Raw genomic sequence first — 12007 nt, 5'->3', positions numbered from 1 at the left:
CCCAGCACAAACAGCCTCCCCACTTTGAAATCCCGAGTCTCTCCTAAAGCGTCTCCTATGGAACAGGATCTGCTCCCTCCCGGGCCCCACCCGCCATCTGCCGAGTTTCCAGTCATTTCGATAACGGAGCATGCCTCTGCTCCCGCTCACACTTTATGCTGGACGAACTTCTTTTCTCTTAGTAGTTTTCTCTTCGAACTTTACGAAAACAACGCGCTCAGTGATACAGTAGTAATACGTAGAAAAAAAAACAAACTCACCTCTCCCCCCGCCCTTTCCAGCTGACCTACCAAAGCCTAAACCAGGTCGGGGTGTAACCTTCCTCCTCTCCCGCTCATATAAATATAGGGGAATGCGTACACAGGTAGCCTTTTGGTTGAGGCTGTATTTTTTTGCAAACCTGGGATCCCAGAATACACACTTACCTGTGGCTTGACCTTCTCTCCTAAAAAGGCATCACAGCTTTCCTCATCGATCGATAAAACCAAATGCATTTTGGTACATAGGTGCGGAATACGCCGTAGCTTCGATGTCTCACGATTCCTTTGTTCACGTTTCCCTCATTTAGGAGATGTCTGGCTCTTTGCGGGTATGAGCTGTTTTGACGGCACGTTGAGAGGCAAAAGCCTGATTGGAACAGCTCAAGAGGGAATGGGAAGAGAGAAGGTGGAGACAGGGAGTAGAAATCTCCTTTGAGTTTTGTCTGACAAGAGGAGCAGAGAAATGGGACACGAAGCTAAAGGTCAAGAGTAATTTGTTTTAAGATGGGCGGGAAACAGAATGTCTGCATACGGATGAGAAGTATGTTGACTGTTTTTATTTAACGTTATTTAGCTCACTGCCTCTGCTATTCCAGAATATATACCGAGCCCTTTCCCCTTACTTTATCAACTCTAGAGAACACCTCTTGACTCTAATATAAAAAATAAGCATATGCCTCAACTCCACTACTTCCCGGCTATCCCTGTCTGCCTTCCAAAGTGTGTGTATGTGTGTTTCATCCATTGATTATATTTGCGACTTTAAACAGCCTACCTAAACCTCTGTTTCCTTGTTCCATCACTCGTCATACGCTGAGGGCATGAATATTCTTCTCTCTTCCCAATCTTTTCTTTCCCTCTTCCCATTCAACTTCGATTAGCAATCATTGTTTGCTGATTGAATCAAATTGACTGAAAATATAGCATTAACGTGTCTGTATAATATTATTCATGTTGGTCCAAGTACTGTGCTAAAATTCAATTACCTTCTCTAGAAGTCATTCGTTCGTTCATTCATTCATTCATTCGACAACTATTTACTGAGTGCCTGCTACCTGCCACTAGAGATAGCATGATGAAGACAGATGAAATGCTTGCCCTGTGGAGCTGACATGACATCAAAGAGGCAGGTAAAAACATGTGAACAAATATCACAACCCCTGGTGGGGACAAGCATGACAGAAGAAACTACTGTGCAGTAGGAATTTAGACAGTAAAGGGGAGGGGTATTTTAGGCTGAATAGTCATCATGTGCTTAGACCAAAAAGAGACTGGTGTGGAGTGAGGAACGAATCACCCAAGAGCTACTGATTTGAGCACCTTACACCACGACACGTGGAACAGCCACTTTCCAGAAGGAAAGTGCCACAAACATCGCAGTCCAGTGGGTTTTCTTTCCTCATTCACCTCTTTCTTATTTTCTTTGTGCTTCAGGTTTGAACCACGACATGGCATTTTAGATGTTCCTGTGTGCCTCCAACTCAACTGTGACATCTCTTTATTTGCAAAGGTAAAATGCCAAGGGCGAAACACCAAACGATTTAAATGTCAAAAAGTTTGGTTGCCACTCGCTGAATCTGATGGATAAATATTTAAAGGGTAATGCTAATAAGATCTAATCTTTATCAAGTCTTTTTTATTTTTTTTTTTGCCATGGCCAAAAAAATAAAAAGTCAAGGGGAACGTATCTCCCTTTTAATATGCTCAGGAAATGGGACGATGCCTCCGATGGAAAGAAAAGTTCAGGAGGACCCATCCTTCCAAAGGAGTCTTCTTTGTTACGATGACAAGTTTAATTTCATTCTGGTTGTCTGTGATCACACCCTGGGTAAAGCAGCACGCTGTGGGAGAGCAGTGAGACCTTGACGAATCGAGACCCGCCCCCCCACAGGAGTCCTCAGTATCAGAATCATGCAGCCCTGAGGTGCAACTGCTGGGTTCTGATGGGATGATGGGTCTGCAAATTACGATGGCGAGAAAGACTCCAGGTCTTCTGGTACATTTCGCACTTCCTAAGAACACTACACACTTTTTCTATGCGTTCTTAGCCCATCTCCAAGGGAGATGAGATCAAATGAGGCACAGAATGCCACTGAGTCAATCTGATATTCTATCTGCAAGATCCCCTTTCTGATGTAGTGCGTGACACGAAAAACGGACGTGTCAGGGGTCCTGGCTGAAGGAACCGGTATCTGAGCACTATCGTGTAATGAAGTGGACAGCAAGGCTGTAAAAGGGGAGAGGAGAATTTCTTTTACACCAAGTTGACTGGATAGCCAGTGGCCTTAAGAGACAGAAGGAACCTTCAAATGCTCACTTCTACAATTCGACGATAGAAAAAGGTTTCAGGGAGTTCACCGTAACGACTTCGGGGCGGTGAGATTTGGGGAATCGGAGAGGGAAAGAGCTTTGACTTTTAAATTGTATATACTTCCATTTGTGTTTAAATGTTTTTACAATGATACTGCATTCCTTTGGTTATTTAAAAATGTTATAAACTAGTTCAGCTTGTATTATGAAAGCGAGTTCTAAGAAGTCTCTTTCTCGTGATAAAACTACATTAGAACATTCACTGGCCTGGAACTGTATCTCTCTCAGGGCCCCATACAATCCTTACACTTTAAAAATGTTTTTAAAATGGCAAAATAATTATAACAACTACCCAAAGCAAAAAAAAAAAGTAACCTGGTATAATCTCTTTTCTCACTTTTGAAGTATTTTGAGCACTGTAAACCTTAATTCTGACTATTGTGGACGTTGTGAATCAAAATAACCCCAGTATTGAATAGTAATCCAGACAATCCAAAAAAAAGTCAAAACTACAGAAGTGGAGACTTCTGCTTCTGACTATAATGGATGAATGGGGACCAGATTTACCTTCATGCCTGCAACAACTAAGAAACTGAACAAAATACATGAAATGGTTTTCAAGACATTGGATACCATGCAACAAAAGACAGTGACCCCCAGCAAGACTGAGAACAAATGAGGTGAGCCCTATGGTTGGTTGTTCCAGCTCACTACCTTGAGGGCATCTCTAGGCTATGGCATAGGGAGGGGACACCAAGCAGAGCCTGGAGGATGCTCCGTATTTGGGAGATAAAGCTAAGAAGTGCGGGAAGACCAGGGCTGTTAGAGTTTACAAGACACGATATCGGAGAGGAGAAAGCCACGCAGAGAGGAGAAAACCCTAGAGATCTATGGAGGGTCCCTTGAATATTCAGCAGAACACTGACCAGTGTATGACTGTGAAAAAAAAACTACATAAGGCTAGCGAAAGAGTCACCCAAAAGAATGGGAGGGAAAAATGCCTGTTACTATCAACCAGACTGATTACAACACTGGAAAACCTCATATCTCAAGGAGAACTTGGTACAGCACTAACAAGGTCTTACCTAAATAGTGAAGAATAATGAGGCCTAGACAAAATGCTGCTCGGGTCTAGTTTAAAAGAAACATAAAAGCAAGACCTGAAAAGATCAAACTGTGTCCAAGTAACTTAACCTCATCCCAAAATAAAGCTCAGAGATCTTTATAGGAATACAAAAATATCCAGCAATGAAGAAAGTGAAGTTCACAATTTCTAATATCCAATCAAAAATTACCAGGCATTCAAAGGAACAGGAAAACATGGCCCATAGGGAGTAGAGAAATCAATAAAAACAACCAGAAATGTTACAGGTGTTAGAATTAGCATGTAAGAACATGTCAACAGTTATTATAACTGTATTCCATATATTCAAAAGCTTAACACCAAACATGTTAAGTAGAAACATGGAAGATAAAGAAAAAGAGACAAGAAGCAAATATCTAGAGATGAAAACTACAACATCTGAAATGAAAAAATACACTGAATGTGTTAATGACAGATTAGACAGTGCAGATAAGATTAGTGAACTTGAAAACATAGCAATAGAAACTAAGTAAAGTAAAACACGAAGATAATAAAATATCTTAAAAAGTGAATGGGGCATTTTGAGTTAATGTGACAACTTAAAGCAACTTAATCAAGGTGTCATTTGAACTCCAAAGAAGATTGGGGACAGAAAAAATATATTTGAGTAAATAACTTTAAAACATTTTCCAAGTTTTATGAAAAACAAAACCCTACATATCTAAAAAGCTCTATAAACTCTAAGAACAAGAAATACAAAGAAAACTACTCCAAAATACATCATAACCCAATTGCTCAAAACCAGTGATAAGGAGAAAATGTTAAAAGCAGCCAGAAGAAAAATAAGATACATTGTGTACAGAGGAACAAAGATGAGCATGACAGCACACGTCTCGTCAGAAATCGTACAAGATAGAACAGAAGGGAGCAACACCTTCAAAGTACTGAGAAAAAATAACTGTCAATGTAAAATTCTATACCCAATGAAAATATCTTTCAAAAATCAAGAAGAAATAAAGACGTCATAGAAAAACCGAAAGAATTCATCACCAGAATATCTGCACCACAAGAAAAGTTAAGACTACTTTTTCAACTTTTTCAAACAGAAGGATAACAGATGGGAACATGGATCTATGCAGAGAAATAGAAAACACTGAAAATAGTAACTATGGGTAAATATGAGATTTTTTTTCTTAATACTTAAATGTCTTTCAGTCGATCGTTTAAACAGAAACAGTAACATTATATTGGTGGGTTTATAATATATGTACAAGTTAAATATATGACAACAGTAACACAAGGACTGAAGAGGAGAAATAGAAATATATTCTTTGTAGGATGCAAGTAAAACAGGACTTAGAGGAAAAATTATAGTACCAAATGTCTAAGAAGAAAAGTCTCAAATCAATGACACCAGCTTCCATGTTAAGAAACCAGAAAATTTTAAAAAGCAAATGAAACTCCAAGTAAGCAGAAGAAAGAAAATCATAAAGATCAGTACCTAAATAAATGAAACAGAAAGCAGGAAAAATAATGGGCTAATATCGATGAAACCAACAGGTCTCTGACCTTGGAGAAGATAAAAATGATAATGAACATCTAATCAGACTCATCAGGGAAAAAAGACAGAAAATACAAATTAAGCAATATTAGGAATGAGAGGGGTGGCATTAGTACAGATCCTACAGATATTAAAAAGTAACGAAAGACTATTTTGACAATGCCATACCAATACTTTCCAGAAGTTAGAGGAAATGGACAAATTCATTGAAAGACACAAACTACTAAACCTCATTTAGAATAAACAGATACCCTGAATAGCCCTATACCTAATAAAGAAATTGAATTTATAGCTTAAAACCTTCATACAAGCAATCTCCAGGCTCAAATGGCTTCATTATTGAGTTCTACCGACATTTAAAGAAGAATTAATACCAATTTTATGCAATTTCTTCCCAAATTTAGAGAATATTTCCCAACTTATTATATGAGGCCATCATTACCTTGATATCAAAACTAGATAAACGTGTTACAAAAGAAAAAGAAAGAAAAAGAGGCCAATCTCTCTTATGTGTGTAGATTAAATAATCCTCAATAAAACATTAGCAAATGGAATCCAGGTAATTCGCCATATTAGAAAAAGAAAAAAAAATCCACACGATCCTCTCAACAGATGCAGAAACGGCATTTGAAAAATCCAAACGATATTCTTTCCTGACAAAATCTCAGAAAACAAAGAATAGAAAAGATCTTCCTGAACTTGTTAATGGACATCTATGAAAATCCTACAGCTAATATAAAACTTAATGGCAAAAGACTGAATGCATTCCTCTTAAGATCAGGAACGAACCAAGGATGTTCACTCTCATGATTTCTATTCAGTTTTGTCCTAAGGGTTCTAACCAGTGCAATATGGCAAGAAAAAGAGATACAAGGCATCCGTATCAGAAAGGAAGAAGTTAAGCTGTCTTTATTTGCATATTTGACCTTCTATCCAGAGAATCTGATGGGATCCACCCCTAAAAAAGTACTAGAACTTATAATTGAGTTTAGCAAAGGTGCCAGATACAAGATAAATATCCAAAAATGCACTATGTTTTGATATACTAGCAATGAACCGTCAGAAATTGAAAAATTTAGTTCGTGGGATAAAAAAAGAAATTGAAAAATTTTAAAGACACTTACAATAGCATTGAAATGTTAAATATTTAGAGCTAAATCTTAAAAAAAGGTATGCGAGACCTTTATATTGAAAATTAAGTCACTAGTATGACAGATATAATATGTTCCTGAGCTAGAAGACTCAATATTGTTAAGGTGCCAATTTTTCCCTAAATTGTTTTATAGATTTGTTGCAATCCTAAGCAAAATCCAAGCAATCCTTCTCATAGATATGAATAAGCTGATTCTAAAATTAATATTTAAATGCAAACGATCTCGAATATCCAAAACCACTTTCAAAAAGAATAAATTTGGAGGACTAAAACTCCTTGATTTCAAGACTTAGTATAAAGCTAAAGTCATCAAGACAGTGTGGTATTACCATAAAGACTGACCAATGGAACAGTGTCTAGAAAAGACCCACACATGCAACCGATTCTCAACAGGGGTGCAAAAGCGATTGAGTGTATAAGTCTTTGTGAGCTTGGGTTAGGCACAGACTTCTTAGATACGTAACGAGAGCATGATCCATAAATGAAAAAATTGGTAAGTTGGTAATTTTCATTTGAAACTTTGGTTCTTCAAAAGACAGTTAAGAGAAGGAAAAGACAAGCCACGTACTGGGGGAGAATCACTGCAGATCATACATCTAATAAAAGACTTGTATCCAGAATATATAAAGAATGCTCGAAACTTAACAATAAGAAGACAAAAACTCAATAAACAAACAGCCTGATTTTTAAAAGATTTGGATAGACACTTATCAAAGAAGATATACAGATGACTAATCATAATGTAAAAAGATGCCCAACATCGAATCATCAGGGAAATACAAATTAAAACCACAAGGAGATACCACTGCTCACAGGTTAGAGTGGCCAAAATGTAAAAGACTGATAATGCCAAGTGTGTCAAGGACACAGAGCAACTGGAACAGTTCACACGGCTGGAGGGAATGGTACAACTTCTGGAAACGACAGTTTGGCGGTTCTTAAAAAGTTAAACATACACCCGATGCATAACTCTGCCAGTCTGCTCTTAGGTAGTACCCAAGAGAAATGAAAGCTTCCTCCCAAACAGGGACTCGTACATGAATGTTTACAGCAGCTTTATTTGTAATATCCCAGACCTGGAAACAACCCAAACATCCATCAATAAGGGACTGAATAAACAATGGCAGTATAGCCATAGAAAAGAATCGTACTCGGTCATAAAACGGAATGCACTACTGCTACATACGACGCATGAATTATTCTCAAAATGATTATGCTACGGTAAAGAAACCATATGAAATAGGGTACATTCTGTAGGAGTCCATTTATAGAAAACTCTAGAAAATGCAAACCATTCTATGGTGACAGAAAGCAGATTCGTGGTTGGTTGCCTGGGGGTGGGGGCACAGGTGTGGAGTGGTAGGATATAAAAGGTATGAGGAAACTTTTAGTGGTGATATGTTCATTATCTTAATTGTAGTGAGCGTGTCACGGGTTATACATGTGCCAAAGCTTATCAAATATACACTTTAAACATGCATAGTTTATTGTAAGTCGATTATACCTCAAAAAAACCCTTAAAATATGCAAGTTTTTCTTGCACATTTTTTCATTAATTCTCGAAAGCATTTTAGCTTTTTCAGTGCAACTCTACACCATCACCTACACAAACACAGCTTCAGCTTCACGGAATATCTCCTGATCTACTGCATGCATGATTGACACATGTACACAGAATACCCTCATTCACAACTCATTTGATTTTGAGACATATTATGATAGTAATTCTCAGTTCTGACTAGGCGTATCCCTTAATGCCAGAACATTTGAGGACTTCACTCAACATAATCGTTAATGTGTCATTATGCATTCGTTAAGAAAATACATGATGATAACAAGCTTCTAGGACCTTAAGAAACACTTAGATGAAAATGTATTGTTTTAATTTCAAATCAGTCATATAGATTTGTAAAACATAGCACATATATTTTTTCTGAATCTTTCCTCTCGCCCTGATCCTCCTCTCTGTTTAGGCACGAGGACTACCAACCTTCTTCGTACCAGGCAGCACTGACCTAGCAAGGGAGAAATTAATTCTTAGATATGAGTTTCAAAGGGAATTCAAAGCCGTCAAAGAAAGGGGGCGGCAAAAAAGATTCCGACATGAATAGCGAATTTAGAAAAATGTTCAATGACGGAAAAGCATAGCAGAGTAAGGCATCCAGGTCCAGAAGAAGAGCAGCATGTCTGGTGGAGCAAAAGGACTCAGAAAAAGGGGCGAGAGTTTAGATGAGGCCAGGTGTCTAGGAAGAGGTCCTCCCTGCTTCCCGCCACCCGGCGGAGTCCACAGACAGGGCAGAGAAAAGTGTTTGCCTGATGGGTTCGATGAACTGAGCACACAGGGCACCTGTGTTCTCTTCCCTGGGCAAGAGCTCTGAGCTGGCAAGACCCCAGGGCTAAAGAGGTGTCTGAGATGTATAGATCTAGATAGAAGAGTTCGAGATCATGTCACAAAGTTTCCCACATCCCAGAGGGGTGTTAGAGTGTTGTCCAGTTCCGAGGCCCCCAAGAAAGGCATGGAAGTATCCCAGATCGCTGACAGGTAGGAAGAGGCAAACCAGGAGGCCGCAAGATGACAACGTGGACTGACACCCAACAAACAGGCAGAAATCAGGTTGTCTCGTGGTGCATGCCAGCAGAGAGCTCCTCCCCTCCTGAGCCTAAGGTACAACCTAAGCGCCTCCAAACAGACGCAACCCTAGGAGAAATGAGTATGGTTAAGTTTCCGATGCTCATAAAATGAGGAATTTTTAAAAGAAATGAAGCCACCATAGGGAAACAGTTATATGTCTTTCACAACGTATTTTGTGGATTGAGAAATACAAAAACGCTACTCTTAAGTGCCGACGTGTTGTTTAGAAGTAATGGTATGCTCTTGTGGGAATTCCAAATCCTTACAATACGCCACGTCTATCCCGGAGGTTGGGAAGAGCTGCGTCCTAAATTGGGTGCGGAGACTTCACAGCGGTTGCTGAATATATAACAAAGCTGTGGAGGGATAGATCCGAAGATCAACAGAAGAGACTCGTGAGTCCAGAAACAGACCCACACAGATATAGTCAATTGGTTTCTGACGAAGAAGCAAGGCGATCAGAATCCTCTTTTAAACAAATGATACTGAGACAATCGGACATTCATGTGCAAAAAAAAAAAAAAAAAGACTTTTGACCCCTATCTCACATCTATGTAAAAATTAACTCAAAACAGATTATAGACTAAAACTATAAAACTCCTAGAAGACATTATAGGAAAGACTCTCTGGGATCTTGGACTGGGAAAAGCGTTCTTAAGTACAACATCCGAAGCACAATCTGTACAGAAAAGAAAACGGGGTGTATCGAACCTCATCGAATTTTTAAACTTTTGCTTCTTGAAGCATTCAGTTAGGAGGATGAGAAGACAAGCCATCTGCTGGAAGAAAATATTTGACATAGGACTCATATCCACGACGTGTGAAGAAGTCTCCAAACAATAATAAGGAACAAACAATAAAACCAAGGGCCAGAGATTGGAACAGACGTTTCACCAAGAAGACATATAGGTGGCAAACGATCATATCGAGAGATGGCCAAACTCATCAGCCGTTAAGGAAAAACAGGATAAAATCTTTCTTTTCAAACAGAATAAAACACTAGGATACACCACACAACTGTATAGATAAAATTTTTTTAATGGACAACATCAAGTCCTGGGAGGATACAGAACTCTCAAGCCCTGCTGGTCGGAGTGCAAAACTGTACACACATTTTGGAAAACAACTTGTTGGGTTTTGATAAAGTTAAACACTCATCATATGACCTAGAAATCCCATTCTTAGGTGGAAACTTATGTTCACACAAAAACTCATAGGTGAATGTTTCTAGCAGTTTTAATTATAATCACTAAAAGCTAGAAACAACTCGTGATGGTTAATTTTATGTGTTAACTCGGCTGGGCCATGGTGCCAAAATATTTGACAAAACGTTATTCTGGATGTTTCTGTGAGGGTGTTTTTGGATGAGATTAACATCCAAATCGGTGGACTGTGAATAAAGCAGATTGTTCTTCATACTGTGGGTGGGCCTCATCCAATCAACTGAAGGTCTGAAGAAAACAAAAGACTGACCTTCCCCAAGCAAGAGAAAATTCTGCCAGCAGATAGTCTTCAACTTGAACTGTAACATGGGCTCTTCCCTGAGTCTCCAGCCTGCTGGCCCACTCTGCGAATTTTGGATTTGCCAGCCTCCGTAACTGCATGAGCCAATTGTTTAAAACAAGTCTTTCTGTCTAATATACATACATCCTATTGGTTCCATTCCTTTGGAGAATTCTAATAGATAACCCAGAAGTGTTTCAACTGATGAATGGATAAACAAACTGGTATGTCCAATAACGGGCTACCTACCACTCAACAATAAAAAAAGTAAAGACTCTTGCTATACATAACACCATAGATGAATCTCAAACGCACTGTGCTCCGTGAAAGAAGCCGGACTCAAAGATCGCACGCTGTATAATTCCATTTATGTAACATTCTCGTAAAGACAAAAACTATGGAGATGGCAAACAGGTGAGTGGATGCCAGGAGGGGGAGGGGCTAATGCTGAAAGGATCACAACAGAGTTCCTTAGGAGTGACGGACCTGTTCTGCGTCTTGACCGTGGTGACAGGTATCTGTGTGTTTGTCAAAACTAATAGAACACCGAAAACATGAATTTTACTGTATATTAAAAAAAAGTTTTAATTTTTAAATAAAATGAAATAAAATGGAGAATCTTGGACTGGTGGGGATTCAGATCAGCAACAACTCTCCTCCGCACGGTCACTCAGGGGCGCAGGAGGGTGGCAGGTCTGTGAAAAGTCAGAAGTGTCAGACGCCAAACCTAGATGTTGTACTCATGACTTCCGCTCACATCTCTTGGTTAGAATTCAGTCTTATGACCATATACAAAGAGAAGAGGGAATGTAGTCTACATGTCAGGCGGAAGGGAAAAATGGATTTTTCCAGATAGACAGAGGATTCTGCCCACCTGGGTTTTCTAATTAGACTTGCCAAAGACCAGTTACCTCTCATCTCTCCCACTGGTATGTTCACTAATCCTTCCTTCCGTGGCTCGACTGTGTGTATCCAGCTACGTCTCCAACCTGGCATCTCACAGTTCCCGAATTCTGGCTTCTAAGTACGAGTCCTTCTTTTCAACAAGGAGGTAGTTTGAGAAATGACCGAGTATGCTCTTCACAGTAAACCCCATGTTCTTCTGCAATTCACTCATCTGGTGATAATCCACTTAGATTTTATTATCCTCCAGTCGTGGAGAGCAAGGACCTGCCTGCTCTACTCCCAGTGCTTAGAGCGGCATGTCTGGTACGTTGTAGGCAATAAATATTTGTCGAGTGAATGAATGAATTTTCCTTTAGTCTTAGAATCTCAGGAAGTTCATAGCTGATGTTGGAAAAATCTTCCCCGACTTATTATACACGATTCTGCCTCCCTGACCACAAGCCACACCTCTCCCTAAGGCTCACTCACTCGCTTGGCTCCCATTCCTTTTCTGCCCATGACAAACTTTGAAGAAACCATATGCATCATAAGTCTTTTTCTTCTTCTTCTTCTTCTTCTTTTTTTTTTTTTTTTTTTTTTTTTTTTTTTGGTGTTGCTG

General features: G+C 39.2%; 1 protein-coding gene across 1 annotated transcript in view; it reads right to left on the bottom strand.

Moving 5' to 3' along the window:
- Positions 1 to 419: 419 nt before the first annotated feature.
- The window catches only part of LOC120613647 (uncharacterized), a 116366-nt gene continuing 104778 nt past the window's right edge, over positions 420 to 12007 (bottom strand). Inside the window, exon 4 of the mRNA XM_039876358.1 lies at positions 420 to 640. Coding sequence (XP_039732292.1) covers positions 446 to 640 — 195 coding nt within the window. The 3' untranslated portion in view covers positions 420 to 445. The remainder of the gene's footprint in view (positions 641 to 12007) is intronic.

Source organism: Pteropus medius, unplaced genomic scaffold (genome assembly GCF_902729225.1).
Source record: "Pteropus medius unplaced genomic scaffold, Ma_sr-lr_union100, whole genome shotgun sequence".
NCBI lineage: Eukaryota > Metazoa > Chordata > Mammalia > Chiroptera > Pteropodidae > Pteropus > Pteropus medius.
The sequence above is the reverse complement of the archived record's forward strand: the minus strand, read 5'-3'. Positions and strand labels throughout refer to the sequence as shown.